Source organism: Atractosteus spatula, chromosome 11 (genome assembly GCF_055471065.1).
Source record: "Atractosteus spatula isolate fAtrSpa1 chromosome 11, fAtrSpa1.hap1, whole genome shotgun sequence".
Lineage (NCBI taxonomy): Eukaryota > Metazoa > Chordata > Actinopteri > Semionotiformes > Lepisosteidae > Atractosteus > Atractosteus spatula.
This window is the reverse complement of record NC_142716.1, coordinates 1,994,764-2,009,916: the sequence shown is the minus strand read 5'-3', so window position 1 is coordinate 2,009,916 and position 15,153 is coordinate 1,994,764. Positions and strand designations below refer to the sequence as shown.

Below are 15,153 nucleotides of genomic sequence, written 5' to 3'. Positions count from 1 at the left end.
GTCTGTGTGCAGGCCGAGTTCTCCGCCTGGCTGGAGCAGAGGAGACAGGGGAGTTGCTTTTGCTAGTGCCTGCAGGGAAGGATTTTGATGTGTTGAACTGTTCACGGGGTTAGGGACGGAGGTTTTCCTTGTGACGTGGTCAGCACTACTGCCACACAGCTCCTGGTGTTGATGCCAGCTTGAAGTGCCGGTCTGTGGGGAGTCTGCGTGTTCTCCCAGCTCCCGGCACGACAAGTACTGGCTGAGCTGGTGTGCATTCAGACCACCAGTATAACAGAGTGTGGCAGCAAGCCCATCTGCTGCTCATTCTCCACCCTAGCCCAGGAACAAGTTCCCTTCCTTTCAAGGTTTCAAAGCTACAGCTGCAGTTTCAAATGCTCAGCAGCTTATCTGGCGGATAATGCTAAAATCTGCTTTAGTTCAGAGGAGGTGATCTGAGGCTCTGACTGGGGCAGCGGGGGGTGTTATGCATGAAGTTACATAACTCTGCAACACAGAAAGTTCCCAGTCATTAGAGCTTAAGAAGATGTAGGGCAGCGGTGTGGAGCGGCGGTTCCGGTTCTGGACTCGGGTCCCAGGGGAGACACCGCTGTTGTGTCCTTGAGCTCGGCACCTCGCCTGCGCTGCTCCAGACCGGCACCGGGCCGTAGAACCGGCTGCGGGCGGACACAGCTTGGGATAAAGGCAGCGAATGAAGGGGAAAAGTAAAACGTTTGTGCGTGCACGTAAGATCATCAGCAGTGCAAGATTAATTGTCAAAAAAAAGCAGCCCTGGGTTCTTCTGTTTCCTTCTGCGCTGTTCTGGATGGCCTGAAACTGCCCCCCCCCCCCCACCTGCTGGTGCCCTCTCGTCGGCTGAAAGTGCTTTACGGTGTTTTTTGTTTTGTTAAGAACAGCGGTTATTTGCATAATGAGACATGTTATAGCTGGGGCTGACGTGGGCTTTCTGTTTCACGTTTGGTTAACACTTTATTTCGGGTGAGGGGGGACGACGACTTGGGGGAAGAGCTATTTAGAGCACCGTGTGAAAATACCCAACCTTGACTGATAAAAGCCCAAGGTCATAAACTGGAAATGAAAGGAAAGAACAGGATTTGGCACTGAGAGCGCACACGCACACACACACACACGCGTTTTTCCATTGTGTGTTTTGTGCGAACTGCACAAAGAACAAAAAGCGCCGCAGCCGGGTCTCCACGTAGAAAGAGCCCCCGCTGACCCCGGGCACGGATACCGTCATTCGGAAACTTCTCCGGGTGTCGCTTTGTAAACCGGCTCCATGCTGCAGCCCGCAGCGCAGCTGAAAACGGTGCGATGTTATATCGGCCTTCGGCGCAGAGGGCGAAGCAGGAGAGCCCCCCCGTGACCGAAAACTCCAGCGTGGATGTGGGAAAGCGGAGCTGGCGCAGCGCCCGTCCTGCACGGGAGCGGAGGCGGAACTGCTGGGACTCCTGATGCCGGAGAGGCGAGCCCCTCTCCGGGAAGACAGGAGTAGAAGTGGCGCAGGAGCACCGACGGTGCCGGGAGAGAAGCTGCACGATCTGCCTCAGGGGGTCGAATGCTGTCGATACCCTGTTTGCGAATAATACTCCTGTATCAGTCACGAGTCGCTCATCTGTTGTATATTATAGCGCTGTTATTAGCAACTGGAAAAAAAAGTATTGGGGGAGTATTTTGGCAGCGACGAGACGTGCAGGTTATCATTAGAAAAAATAATAAAACTGCATGACGCCGGCTTTCGCAGAGGAAAAACAATTTACTGTTGGTCAGGTCTTGGACTGTGTGCGTTACGTGTATGAAGGTCTCAAACTGCTAGAGATTAATTTCACGTTTAAAAAAAAAACAGAAAGAAGGACAAACAACGTTTCTGGTGCGTGAAGGAGCCTCTGCAGACTTAAACGTTGCATTTTTCTTTTCGGTTTCCAGCGTGGAATTAAGCTCGTCTTGTTACGAGCAGCTCCCACGCTGTCGAGCCTCTTCAAATGTCACAAACTACGGCATGGACAGTCTCAGTCCCGTGAGACTTTTTCATGAGAAGGTCTCCTAGCATCACCCCCTGACGCAAGGGGCTTTTCTCATGAAAGCCCAAGAGAGAGACAGACCTTCATTAACCAAAGCCATATCGCAAGGACACAGATAGTCTTTTTTTATCTGAGCAGCGCCGGGGCATCTCCGGGGACGCGAGTTAAGACAAACACAGGAGGACCACAGAGATAAGCATCCGAACCCTGCCTGCTCCTGTGTGGTCCGGGGCTGACCGTCCTTGTGAAAAGTTCAAAGGTCGAAACTAACGTTTGACTCGCTTGCTCGTCAGCCTCTGAGCCTGCTCTCCTCGGCGCTGTGAAAGCGGAGAGCTCGGACGGCAGTGCCTGTTGATTCACGATCAGATTTCTCCTGCTGGTTAAAAATTCCCCTGCACACATTTAGCTACTGTTTATTAAAGGATGGAGACCCACTGCATGTGTGTTGTTGCTGGTCTTCCATCGAGATCCCCAGGACAGAATAAAATTATTTGAAGAGAAAACATTTTCAGTATCTCGTTTTGCAGCTTCACCAGCAACACGTTTTAGAAGTCTTAAGAAAAAAAAAAGCTTGAAAATCATTACGCGGGTTTGTACGAGTGGAATGGGCAAAGATCGAGTCTTCACATCAGCAGTGAGAATCGTGTGACAAACAACTAAAGAAATAATCGCGCTGTTCTGTGACCAGTCCTGGCTGCTTGGTCCTTATGATGTTGTGTTGTGGAGTTTATATGTCACAGACTGAGCTCATAGCAAACACAGCAGGAGTGTATGTGGCAAGCCTGTCAGTCAGGAAGTTTAAGGAGTTTGACCATGTAGACCCAGGCTGTGACCCTTCTGTGGTTTCCCTGCTTCTCAGTGTATCAGGAGGCCGACGTGCCCTACAATACTGAGGATCAAAACCAGCACGTAAAGACATTAATCTACAAAACCCATAATAAATAAGGTGCAATAAACTAAAAAAAACACTTTTCTTCTTTGTCACCTTTGCAACCATGGTCTCACTGCAGCATCACTGAAATGAGCAGCATCTCTACAAAACTCTCTCTTTCAAACAAAGCTTCCGGTCGTGAATCCGCAGTTTGAGAGGGACCTGCAGGAGAGGTGCAGTGTCCTGGCAGCAGCGCGACGCCGATGGGCCTGTTCCTCGGGCAGGGCTCTGTTCAGCTGTGCATGGTTTAGCACGTACTGTCTAAGGGAAACGTCCCATTGCCAGTCATCGGGGCCCTTCAGAACTCCAGATCCGCTCCTGGGTTCACAAAGTCAACGAGCTGTGCTTTTCTTCCGTTTTTTCGGATTTATTGTGTGTGCTATTGTAAGTGTATAAAAGTTTGAGTGTCTTAAAAAACACCTCTTCATGAAACTTATATAATGATTATCACAGGGTGCAGGTTCTGCATTTGATACCATTAGCTAACCCATCATTCGGTGCAGCTCTCGGAGCACTAATCGTCCCCCTGGATAGCCATTTACACAACCCACGCAGAAGAACACTCAGGGCTCAGAGAGGAAGGACAGGCTTGAGCCCGCATGAGCAGGCTGGCGTCATGCTCACAGCGAGCACTCAAGAGCTCGATACTCTTCACAGGGAGATTATAAGTTCCATCCTCCTGCCAGTGGTGCCTGCTGTCATCTCTTTACAAAACCAACTGGAGCAGCGCATTTTCATCAGATAAATTCATTGGAAATTCATGTGCAGGTGTCACAAAGACACCAGCCTCTTGGCTTATGTTATTTGCAAACATGCTTATCGCTTTCAAAGCCTCGTCACCTTTCAGGGAGCTTAATCTTTATAGACCAGCTTCCCAGCTCACATTTGTGCCAATGTCCAGGGCTCGCATTCGCCCTGCTGGAGCTGGAGAGCGATCTCAAGCAAAAGTACAGAGAGAGAAGTATGAGACTTAACGAGTTTGTCAGGTGCTGTTATTCCCCGGGTGTGCTCTTGGTGCACGAGCAGTCAACATGACCTCAGCACATTCCATTCCAGTGTCTCTGCAGAACCTGCTGTTCCTTTACACACGCTACAGATCAGGTGGCACTGGAAGGGATCACTTGACTAAGAGTTATCAGGTTCACCCAGCAGTAATTTCCGGTCTATATTCCTGTTCGCCGAGCTTCAGTCAATCCCAGGAGTACAGTGGCTGGGAAAATAAACTGTCTTACAAATAGAATCGCAGTGAACTCTGCCAGCAGCTGTAACAGAAATCAGGAAGGAAACGCTTATTCAAGTCTTCTTTTTCCAGCTAAAGCCTTTATAGGGTTGTGACATTCACATCACTGGCACAAACAGATTTAGATCCATACTTCACCTGCAGGTGCAGAGCAGTTGTGAAACTGAGGCGGGCTGTCGAAGACCCTGATGTGAAGTATCAGAGGAGTCTGGGTAAGGCAGGGTAGGCTAGCACACAGATCTTGAAAGCACGACAGCTGAAGTTGTTCTAATTTCCCTGAGCAGAAGCCTAACATGCCACATCATTTCAGCATCGGTGTGATGACCACCCCTTCAAAAGGACTTCAATAGAACGAGGTTGAACACATTTCACATTTGGAAATTACCCGTTAGAAAAATGAATTCCACAGACCATAACCTGTGATGTGATAGCATTCCTGGTGGAGCCTGACAGTTATGACTAACTGCTTAGGCTTAAAAATGTGACTGAATTCTTCCAGTCAGAGGTAGTCTTTGGTATGGGCTTGCTTTAGAGTGACTCGGGGCCTGGCTTTAGAGGTATTCCTTTCTGTCTCTCAGACAAAGGCTCAGCCCTTTGCGATACATGGAAGGGTAAATATGGGATGAAAGAATTAGCTATAAGAACAAAAGACTATAAGATATTCAGTTTAGCTTCTTAAGTGCAGTTCAGGACATTAAGGAGAAAAAAAGTTAATATCTGATCTTTCTGTTGTGGTTAAACATGTTCTTGCAGGCTGACAGGTTCTTGGGTGCTAGTTCAGCTCAAAGCCCGATCACCCACTGCCTCTTCATCCTGAGACACTCACACTGCCGCGGTTTCACCAGAACAGGATGTCGACTCTTCCTTTTCCTTCCACCGTGCAGTTACTGAAAATCTCTCTTCAAGCGGTTTTGGTTTCACAACATCTGCGTGAGCAGTTGCATAACATTTTTGGACGTGGCACAAGGACAAAAAAGAAAAAAAATGTTTTTATAGATGTGCACCGCCTTTTCATACCTGCGAAATGTGAATTGATACCCATTCCCTCCTGCAGGGAAGGGTTTCCTCCCATAAGAAATTAAACATTTTCATTTTAAATGTGTGGTATAGCCTGTCTGACTGAATAACTATGAGGCAAAATAGTTTCATTTTCTGCATCACAGTGTGCAAGGAGTGGCCGAAAGTCCACATTGCACTTCTGCATGATCCCTGTCTCGGGTCCCTTCACTCACTGCCCCCGCCAGCACTCGCAAGAACATGTTCTCACATGTCCCAGCCGGCAAAGCCTCTTGTAAAAACCAGCTCCCCACCCAGCACTCCGACGTTTCCCAAAATAGATTCTCCCCTGCAAAGAGGAAATGGCGATTCAAGCTATTTTTAAATTCCTCCCTTGTTCGCTCGGTGGGACGGTCGAGGTTAAGAAACCTTGCTCTGTTCTGGGTGCCTATAAATAGCCAATTGATACCTGCCCACGCAACTGGAAAGAAAAGGCTGATTCACCATTAGCTCAGCCCCTTCAAGGACCCCAGCCTGGTCAGCCCGAGCAGCAAATGGCGCTGAGCCACCGATGAGATAAGGGCAACTATAACAGTGGGAGTCAAAGTAAATCAGATTTAAAAAAAAAAAAACGTTGAGAAACTGTTCTGCATGCAGGATCGAGCCGAGATATCATTAACGCCCTGCACACTAGGCACTCTGGCTTGAACTGTAAGACCAAAGGGCTGATAAATGCAGCTTCGCCTTGGCATCAGCACATTCCTCCACAGTGAGAGCCGTTTGCTCACAGCTGCTCTCTGCCAACGGGCTGCAGGTTCGCTCCTGACCGGACACAAACCGTCCCGAAAATAACACGACTGTGGGAACACGGAAATTTAGAAAAGACTTGAAACAGACCCTTAGAACCCTGGATTCAGATAACGGAACATCATTCCAAAATACATACGCAGACATACATATTTCAATAAACGTTTTTAGTATGCTTAGAGGACCTAGTTATCTAGTGTCTTAAATTCCAAAGAAACAAGATCAATTAGTGGTTAGCTTTCTATGCTTCTTATTGAAGTTCTTGTATTTCAAAAATCTTTGTTAAAAATGAGAAGAGAAAACAGAGTCCTGTGATTCTCCATTAAGGCAGAATGGTGTACTAAATTTAAAGGCAGGAAACTGTGTGGGATTCGGATTTCTCTTTTTACACATGGGTAGAATTGTGTGCCTATGAGCCAGTTAGCTCTCTTTGTCACCAGTTTCCTGGCCCACAACCCACCGAGGTTACGCAGATTAGGTGGTCGGCGATATGAGATGATAGGGCGATCAGAAAAGAGGGCCCCAATGGAGGGATCATCCTGTAGGATGGAAAAGTTGTGGTTAATGGTTGGCAGATGCCCTGGAGTCAAGCGAGTGAGGCTGAAAACACAGGGTAGGAGATAAAGGCTGCTGGGACTGCAAGACTTGGCTTCCGGTCTCCAGTCAGCACTGAAACACCGCCGATAACCTGGCTGCCACTCGGCGAGGCCAGGGCTGTCCGGGGCAAGCCAGCGTGCGCGGAGCTGCAGGAGGAGGGTGGGAACTCCAGGCAGGCCGGCTCAGATTCAGAGGGGCCGTTCCAGGAACTTGAAGAAATATTTAGGCAAATATAAATTTGCCTGTGACAAAACGGGAGGTCCCTGTGACTGGGACTCAACGCTGACAAGACCTGGAACCCTTCCAGAAGAGCGTGCACACGTCCTGCGGGTATGTCTTACTAAGGGGAAAGAGGGAGATCAGCCTTTCCCACTACAATATTTTAAGCCTGAAATACAAACAGCCCAGCATCACAGCGACAGAGAGTAAACAAGGCTTGTGTTTGCCCCCGAAGGTTTTTTTTGCGTGTACTGCTCCACGAATAACAAGAAAACGGGGAGAGGGCTAGAGACGACTTTGTGTTTCGTGAAGGAGCAGGGTGACGTTCAAAATGATAGTCACAAGCTCAGAGAGGCTGGGAACAGAAAAATGAATACAGCAGGAAGTCAAGAGTAATTCCAGGAAAGAACGGGGGGGGTGGAGAGCCAGTGTATCAAAACAACAATTGAGGTCACAACGATCATATCCAGCTGTAGGTGGTTAAGATATTACAAAAGACACACGTGTAGAATTTATAATGCATCATCTGAAACCACTAGCAACTTGCTAAAGTGGGTGACTTTTTTAATGACCACATGGATGTGGCAAGGAGGGTATTACAGATTAATCTTGCAGCCTCGCAGGCGGTCAGGAAGCCCTGTCAGTGCAGATCAGAAGGCCACAGAGCCCTTCCATTCACCACAGTGGAAAAACAAGGGCAGATCACATCAGAAATGGGGCAGCAAATGTGATCTGACCTGGATTTTAACCATAACTGCAGCTCGGCAACAAAAAAAAACAACATTCAAGACACATTTGATTGCAACGCCAACACACCTAAGAGCAGTCCCAAAATAGAAATGAGAGCACGATGTAATATTGACTTGACCTGACACAGAACTGGTAGCTACAGTATTTGGGTGAAAATGGCCTGGTACTACACAGAAAACTGTTTACACTGCCGTGCAGGGTTGCCCCATTTTACCCCTCTTTGCTTTATAACTAATATGGACAAAAGAAAACCCACATCATGCATGGCTTATATAGAGGCTTTGCATAATAAACTGAGCACCCGTGTCATCTGTAGCACAAAGGTCCCATCTGGGCTAATGATGATGGAGAAAGCTGTGCCAGGGCAGTGAATTGGGCGATAAAGGCACACGACTCATCCAAAGACATGAGCCATCGTGAGTGCTGGAGAGTGGAAGAAAGCCATGCTGGCTGCATAGTTTCATGATGTTTAACACTGACGTTAGCAATTACAATGTTAACCAGCCCGCCTTTCTTTGGATTAGCACAAATACTTAACACATTAGCTGGACGCATTGTGCGGCTTTCAACTGGAGTAGTTGCTACCGATGTCATAAAGTGTTTCAAGCAACGTTTCAGCCACCAATTGCGGCTGTTAAGGGTTTGCATGGCGAAGGAATAAGAATCTTTCTTCTGGAATCACTGTCGCGTGCTCCCCCGAGTTCTCCCTGAGCACCGGGGAAACCCAAGCTGTTTAAAAGCACCTGGTCAATGGTTTCACATTTAACACTCAAATGATAACTACAAAAGAGAAAGGGCTTGTACTGAATGCAACTACAAACATTTATTAATAACATCTCATTGAAATGGTGCTATTACAGTTTTATATTAAATGACTGCTTAATTAAAAAAGACAGAAGTCAAACCATTTGTTACCAACCACCTTCTTTAAAATCTCAACACATCAAGATTGAGTGTTTGAAAATGACAGAAGCAATTTACACAAACCACGACTGAATTTAATGTCACATGAAAACATCCCTACAAGTTAACTTTCACCCTGAAGTCAATTATTAGAGCTTAACTTTTCCTCTACCATTTTTCAAATCACCAGAAATTGTACTGGTAGGCAGAGTTATCACAAAAGAGTCAAACCCCCCTATTAATGCAGATTAGGAATCCACATCTTGGCTGTTGAATGTGGACCTGATTTTGCAAACTTTCAAAATACAAAAACTGACCACAGTACGAACACGGCTGTCATAAAACACTTACAATATTTAATGAAGTCTGAAAGAGTGGAGTATAACATTTACAGTACCAGAAAAATACAGCTCCAGCATTTAATCATGAAGAAAAAGAAAAGATTCAAGCTTAAAAAAAAGTAAAAGTGATCATCTTCGGTCCAGGGAGTGAAGTTGGCAGAAACATGTTCTCTGTGTAATCTGTTGTTGTAGAAATTCAAATGCAAATAGTAAAAGCAACACAGATCTTGAAAGAAACCTTGATTGCAAAGCTATACAAGATATATTACAATACAAAAGCAAATGCAATAGCAGAATAACTAATAAGTACATTGTATAGAAAGCAGGCCTCCTTTTCAAAACTATAGAAAGCGCAGAATTAAAAAGCATCACACACCGAGGGACTGTCTGAGACTATGGCACGGTGCTGCAGCAGAAGCAGGGCTCTTCTTTCGTGTAAGCAGCTGCAGCTCATCTTTTTAACTCTCGCGGGTTAGCAGCTGTTTTGCCCTTTTTTTTCCCCCCCTCTGAGCACGCGTCAGTCAAACTGACTTCCCAGGACCTGCCACCCATCAGAGGACACTAGACAAGTCCAAACTGTTGAAACGCAGCCGAGAGGCGCGATGGCAAAGTTAGAACCAGTGTTGTGAGCTCATGCAAAATAAAGGGAAAACGGGCGTGGCATTGACGTTACTGGGCTTGTCAGTTAGCTCATAACGTAAGCACTTTCAGGCTACCTTAACTACTATTCTGACATGAAAACAGACGCTTCATAAATAAGGCCATTGTTGGTAGGCTGGTCTCTACGCTGCACTGTGGCACACAAGTTGTGCGACATTCGGAAATATGACACAGGTTCAAAACCACAGCAGATGTTTATCTCAGTGACTTGACCACAAGTGGAACACTAATTGGAATACTCAATTTTGGACCCATCTGGAAAAGGACTACACCTCTCGCCTAACACTAGACAACAACAGTTTGAAAACTGAGCTAAGAGCACCATGTGGTAAAATACATTCAGACTTTCTTCTCTCTATTGCTGGTACAATCAATCTGGTACATTACGCAAGATGGCACACAAGTTGCGAGTTAATCATATATACTATGTACTAAAAATTATTTTATCAATAGAAACATCCTTCATATTATTATAAGGCATACTCATTTAAAGGGTTAGTTACTGTGTCACCAAGATCGATGATACCAGAGTCTTTCCTAACACAAAAACAGCCGCAGCAGATAGGGTAACTCAGCTCATCTCTTCTAAGGATCAATGCTGTCAAAGGTAATGCGTATAGTAAAAAATTCTGTGCTTCATTACTTGGAATGTGAAACTTACACATTAGATATAAATTAACGTTTTTATGCAGATTGTACCCAAATGATGTTAGGGGTTTTGGAATGGTTCTTGAAAGACTTTTTCAAAGACTAAATTCGTTCTACTTTCAGGCTAAGTGGATGTTTTTTTATTTTCGCTGTTTTAGTGCCCATTTGTTACTGCAAGACTTTATACATTATGAAGAGTAAGGATGAACCCCGCTTAGTGTATGAGACTGCAACAGATAAAATACAAGAAATACGGTAATAAACATCTCTTCAATGTTTTGGGGGGAATATTCTGCAAACCATAAAGGATTTCAAAGTAAACGATGATGCAAACGTTTCTGCATAACTTCTAGATTTTACTAATCTATGCACGTTTCACATCTGCAGATTAAGTACATTTTAAACTAGAGACTATATATTTTCAATTTCCTCTTGCTGTAAATTAGCAACCTTAATACTATATATGGAAAGTGTTTCTGGAATGCATTTTTTCCTCCATTATCACACAATGTTTTGTAATACCTTTTCAAAAAAAAATTATTGCTTGCTATCCTCTCCAGAAGTTAAACCAAAGCCATGAGCAAGAATCCTCTCCCCTCCCCTCTCTGCTACTCCTGGATTCACTGGGAAACCTCAGAATCCTCCCGGGAATTGTGCCTTTCGAGTTGAAATCTCCCAACGACTCACACTGCCCCTAAATGAACCACCAGCAGAGAGAGGACTGGCTGCAGTGGGCGTATTGTCACTGCAGTGACGTCACTGTGCTGATGTCACAAAAGCCATGCGACTTTAACAAGGTCTCGTTTAATGTCAGGCCGTTCCCCTTTAACCCAACCCAATCCCTCCCACAAGCAGCAGGAAGGCTCAACTGGCTCCTTTTCTTCACAGAGGATAATTAACAGTGAACGCCACAGTCTTCTGGAAGATGTCACTCCTTGGCCAGTGTTACAGATATACAAGGTAATTATGCAAGATGGCCCTGCCCATACCCATAATAAATTATCTGAAGAACATTTAACCTAATACAAACTGTTGGCAATAACAGCAAATCTTATTCAGTAATTTCTCCGGCACGCGAAAATTCAAATTTTCAATAATTAAAAAGCATTTTTGCACCTCTTACAGATTGTATCCTACCTGGATTTGTGCATCTGCTCCAAGTTTAATTATCAGGAAACTTTGGTCTCAAACACAATATATTGAGGAGTCAGACACTGCAACACTCCCCCCCCAGAACTGCATCTGAATCTGGAGTCAAGCCTTTTCCTTTCGTTTCCTGGCACATTAATTACTATACGATTTGGTTTGTGCTTCTTAAAAAGTTTTTTTCTTCTTTTTACTGGTCTAAAATACAAAACAAAATTATTTTAGTTCTTAACCATTCTTGCAGGGTGTGCGGGGGGGAGGGGGGAGGGTGTATTTCAGTTTGGGAGGGGTTAATCAGGAGACCTTAAGACTATTAAAATAAGATTTTTTAAAAATTTGTCTATAGATATAAAAACATTAAAAAGCCGAGTTCAGTTGTCCACTACAATATGGTGCAGGGCTTTTTGTCCTTGAAGGGGTTTTCCGATGCTGGGATGCCCATTAACAGGGGGTCGTGCTTGGCATGCTCTCCGCAGTAGTGCATGAGATCAGCAGACGCCTTGGACACCTGGGGAGAGGAAGGACAGGGGTTAAAACATCCGACACAGCTGACAGCCGCGTGCACAACTACGACGCTACGAAGGCGACCCCTCCTGCGAGGACCCCCGGGGGGTGTGCATGACCCCTAGCCTGGGGGGGTGGGGGGGCTGGCCTTGTAGGAGGGCCTGTCCACTGCTGGTGTGGCCCTCGCAGGGGGCCCCAGGGGTTGGGGGCTCAAACCCCAGGTCCCAGCCGCCCTGCACGAGAAAGCAGGCGCAAAGGGTCACGGCTTTCTGTGGCATCGAACCCGCGGAGCGGCCGAGCGGCACAGCCAGCCCATTTTATTGGCCTGCAAAACGTCTGCAGAATGATGGGCTTTATTCTCGCAGATCAATGCGCTTGCAGATTTACACAATTGACATCCCTCGGTTTGCCCCTCTCTTCTGCCATTCAGTGCCTTGGGTGGCCTCTCGAAATAACAGATGAACACAGGACCATGGGCCTCGTCCTCCTTCTACGGCACTGCATTTTTCCGGTATTAAATTTATGCATTTCTGTGAAACCAGAGGGACATGCCCTTCCGGTTTTGGGAGGGATGCATCTGAAAACCCAAAACAGCATTACCTTTATCCTCTCGATGTTGGCTTCTATCCTCAGCTGCTGCACTGTCCTCCTGGCCTGCGCTATGTTGTTTGAACTGGGCATCTTTGAGGACATCTTAAACTAGACACACACCTGTTTCAAAATAAATAAATAAAAAAAAAACACATTACCAAACTGCTCAAAAAGACCTTAAGGAAAACTCAAGGATAGTAATAGGACAAAAGACTTACCTTTACCTTTGAAAGTAAACAATTCAGTTAAACTGCAGTGGGGCAGGAGGTGATCCTAACCTGAAAAACAAAAACAAAAAGATCATCAGAGGGCTGGATCAGAACAAAGCTGACAAAATTATTCTGTACTATTGTTACGTCGAACTGGTGCCTACGGCAGCGTGGGGCACTTGGTGTACTTTTCAAAAGCCCTGCAGTGCTCCACAGCCGTCACTGCAGCTCGGAGATGAAGACATCCCTTGTGTTTCGGAAGTAATCACAGCCGTACCGCTACATGACTGACGGCACATTCAAAACCACGGTTTAATGTGTCAGAACACGGACCTGCGTGAGGGCGCGTGTGCGCAGGGGCATTCGAGTGGTCGAAGAGATGGGAAAGAAAGTACAAACCGCTGGAGATGGAGTGCGGCAGACCTGGGCTGCCACAGACTGACACACCTGGGGTGCCCACTCCCCGTAAAAAAACTGAAACGCATCTGAAGAGGCAGCCGGAGACGCGATTGCCCCGACACACATACGTGCATACAGGCAGCAAAACATACTATAAATGTGAATGAACAACATATCCTTCACATCTTCCAGGCAATGCGAGGGAGGAAAATGAAGCCTAGCAGAATGTAAGGATAAAGCACTTCAAGTAGGGTAGCTGCGTCGGCGTGCGTAGGCTGCAAAATGTTGAAATTGTACAATGCACTAGTAAGGGTTCATTTGGAATATTGTTTACAATTTGGGTCATTGTGTTACAAAAAAAAATTAAAAATGCAGTCCTGGAGTTAATCCAGAAAAGAATAACCGGATGCATTCTTGTGCTGAAAAGAATGTTCTGCACTTATAGGTTACAAGAACTGAACCGTTTTAGTCTTCTGTGTTTAAGGACTAGGAGGCGACCTGATCCGGACACCCACAACTCTCCAAAGGCACTGACAAAGTCAATCCAGTGGATTTCACCCGAATCCACAGTGAAACAAGTGCAAACTCTCCCCAAAACAGAGGGACTTCTTTACACAAACGCATACAGGAGTAAGTTTCAATGGCTGAATGAGATCCATGGTCAGTAAGTGGGGAAAAAAAAAAAAATCAAACACGCTAGATTGGCGGAACTGCCTACGTGTTTGCAACCGTTCTTAAATTCTTGTGTTCTTAAGCATACACAAACTGCTGGAACAGATGTCATGTCTAAAAACCACTACTGGCACACACTGCTTGCTCTCCTTCCTACCGCTTTCCCAAAAGTGACTGTTGTAGGTTTTCTAATGACCCCGCTTACGCAAAAACGCAATGCCGTGTTCTGCCCAAGAACGACGTGTTGTGCAAGATAAGAATTGCAGAAAGATGAATTGCAGAAAGAGCCAGCTAGATTTGAATTATCGAGCTTGTGGAAAACAAAGAGGGGCCACAGTTCGGTTTGGGGGGGGGGTTATCTGCAAGTCATCATCAAATTGAGAGCACAGGAAAAATGCATAACATTCCCATCAGGGTGCATGCATGGTCTTTATTTGTGAATGCTACTTGGAAATAATCCACCAAAGTTTTTGCAAAAGGACTACAACTCATGGAAAATTGGGGCAGTAATGACTGGGTGATATATCGAAATAATAGCTGATTTTGAAGAAGATAAATCCTTATCAGCATAAAGTGGACACCTGTGGTTTTTCTTGTATGAAGGAAAGCAAATACAGGCAGGAGCTTCTGTGCTTCCTACTGTGGCATGCACTGCAAACTCGACTCAACTACAAATGGGTCAATTTTTTCCCCAGGGTGAGAGTCTTATAGGTCACCCTAAAATGATTCAGATTAACACCCCATGAACCTAGGAAAAAAAAGCACTAAACCAACCAAAGAAAATTTAAATTCTCCAAAATACCGTGCTACAGAAAGGGAAGGTCCAAAAGCCTGCTTGCACTCTGGAAAATCAGAGTCATTTTCCCCTTTTTGAAAAGCCCAACCAAAGTACTGCCACCCTGCTCAGTCTGCCTTAACACCTCTGGCAGGAAGGGACCCTGGCGGTTCGAGCCGTATTCTGGTGAAGTTCTACTGCACATGTAGCCCCTGGGGCAGGGCATAACCTAGCTGCCACCCACACACCACAACCACACGGCATTCTTTCACCTGGTGACTCCCGCGGCAGCAGGTTCCCTGCCTGTCAATGATTTACAGCGCACAAGGAACATGCCCAGGCTCGGCGCCACACGTGGGTCAGCACAGAACCAACTTGTCCGGCGCCCCCTCCCGCCTGCAGGTCATGGGATTCCCCCTTCTCCCTCCGACCGCGGCTCGTGCACCAGACTGAGCTTTCGCACCGCCCCAGATCGAGCAGAGACCCCCCCCCCCAGCAATCCGCGAAGGTAGACTGCTACAAAGACTTTCGAGTTCAACAGCTAGTCTCTCACCAGGTGGCTGTAAACTCCGTGTGACCTTGGCAGAGAAGCCCTGACCTCTGAGCCAGTGTGTTTCTGTGCTGCCGGAAAGGCAGAGAGCCTGTTACGTGCACAGTCGGGGAAAGTCAGCCTCTCTGCGGCTGTAGAGAATTCCAAGAAGTGCAGTTCTACAGAAATCAACCAACTTGGCACTAAAGAAGATC

General features: G+C 46.2%; 1 protein-coding gene across 16 annotated transcripts in view; it reads right to left on the bottom strand.

The window, feature by feature from the left end:
• Positions 1–8,365: 8,365 nt before the first annotated feature.
• LOC148823295 (guanine nucleotide-binding protein G(I)/G(S)/G(O) subunit gamma-12-like) overlaps positions 8,366–15,153 on the bottom strand; it is a 62,019-nt gene continuing 55,231 nt past the window's right edge. For 12 of the 16 annotated variants that reach the window (XM_088926710.1, XM_088926709.1, XM_088926718.1 and 9 more), the window contains 3 exons: positions 12,573–12,632; positions 12,364–12,474; positions 8,366–11,767 (listed from right to left, as the gene is read on the bottom strand). In XM_088926710.1, coding sequence (XP_088782836.1) covers positions 11,642–11,767; positions 12,364–12,456 — 219 coding nt within the window. In that variant the 5' untranslated portion in view covers positions 12,457–12,474; positions 12,573–12,632 and the 3' untranslated portion in view covers positions 8,366–11,641. The remainder of the gene's footprint in view (positions 11,768–12,363; positions 12,475–12,572; positions 12,633–15,153) is intronic. The other 4 variants (XM_088926713.1, XM_088926721.1, XM_088926723.1 and 1 more) reach the window with 1 other exon arrangement.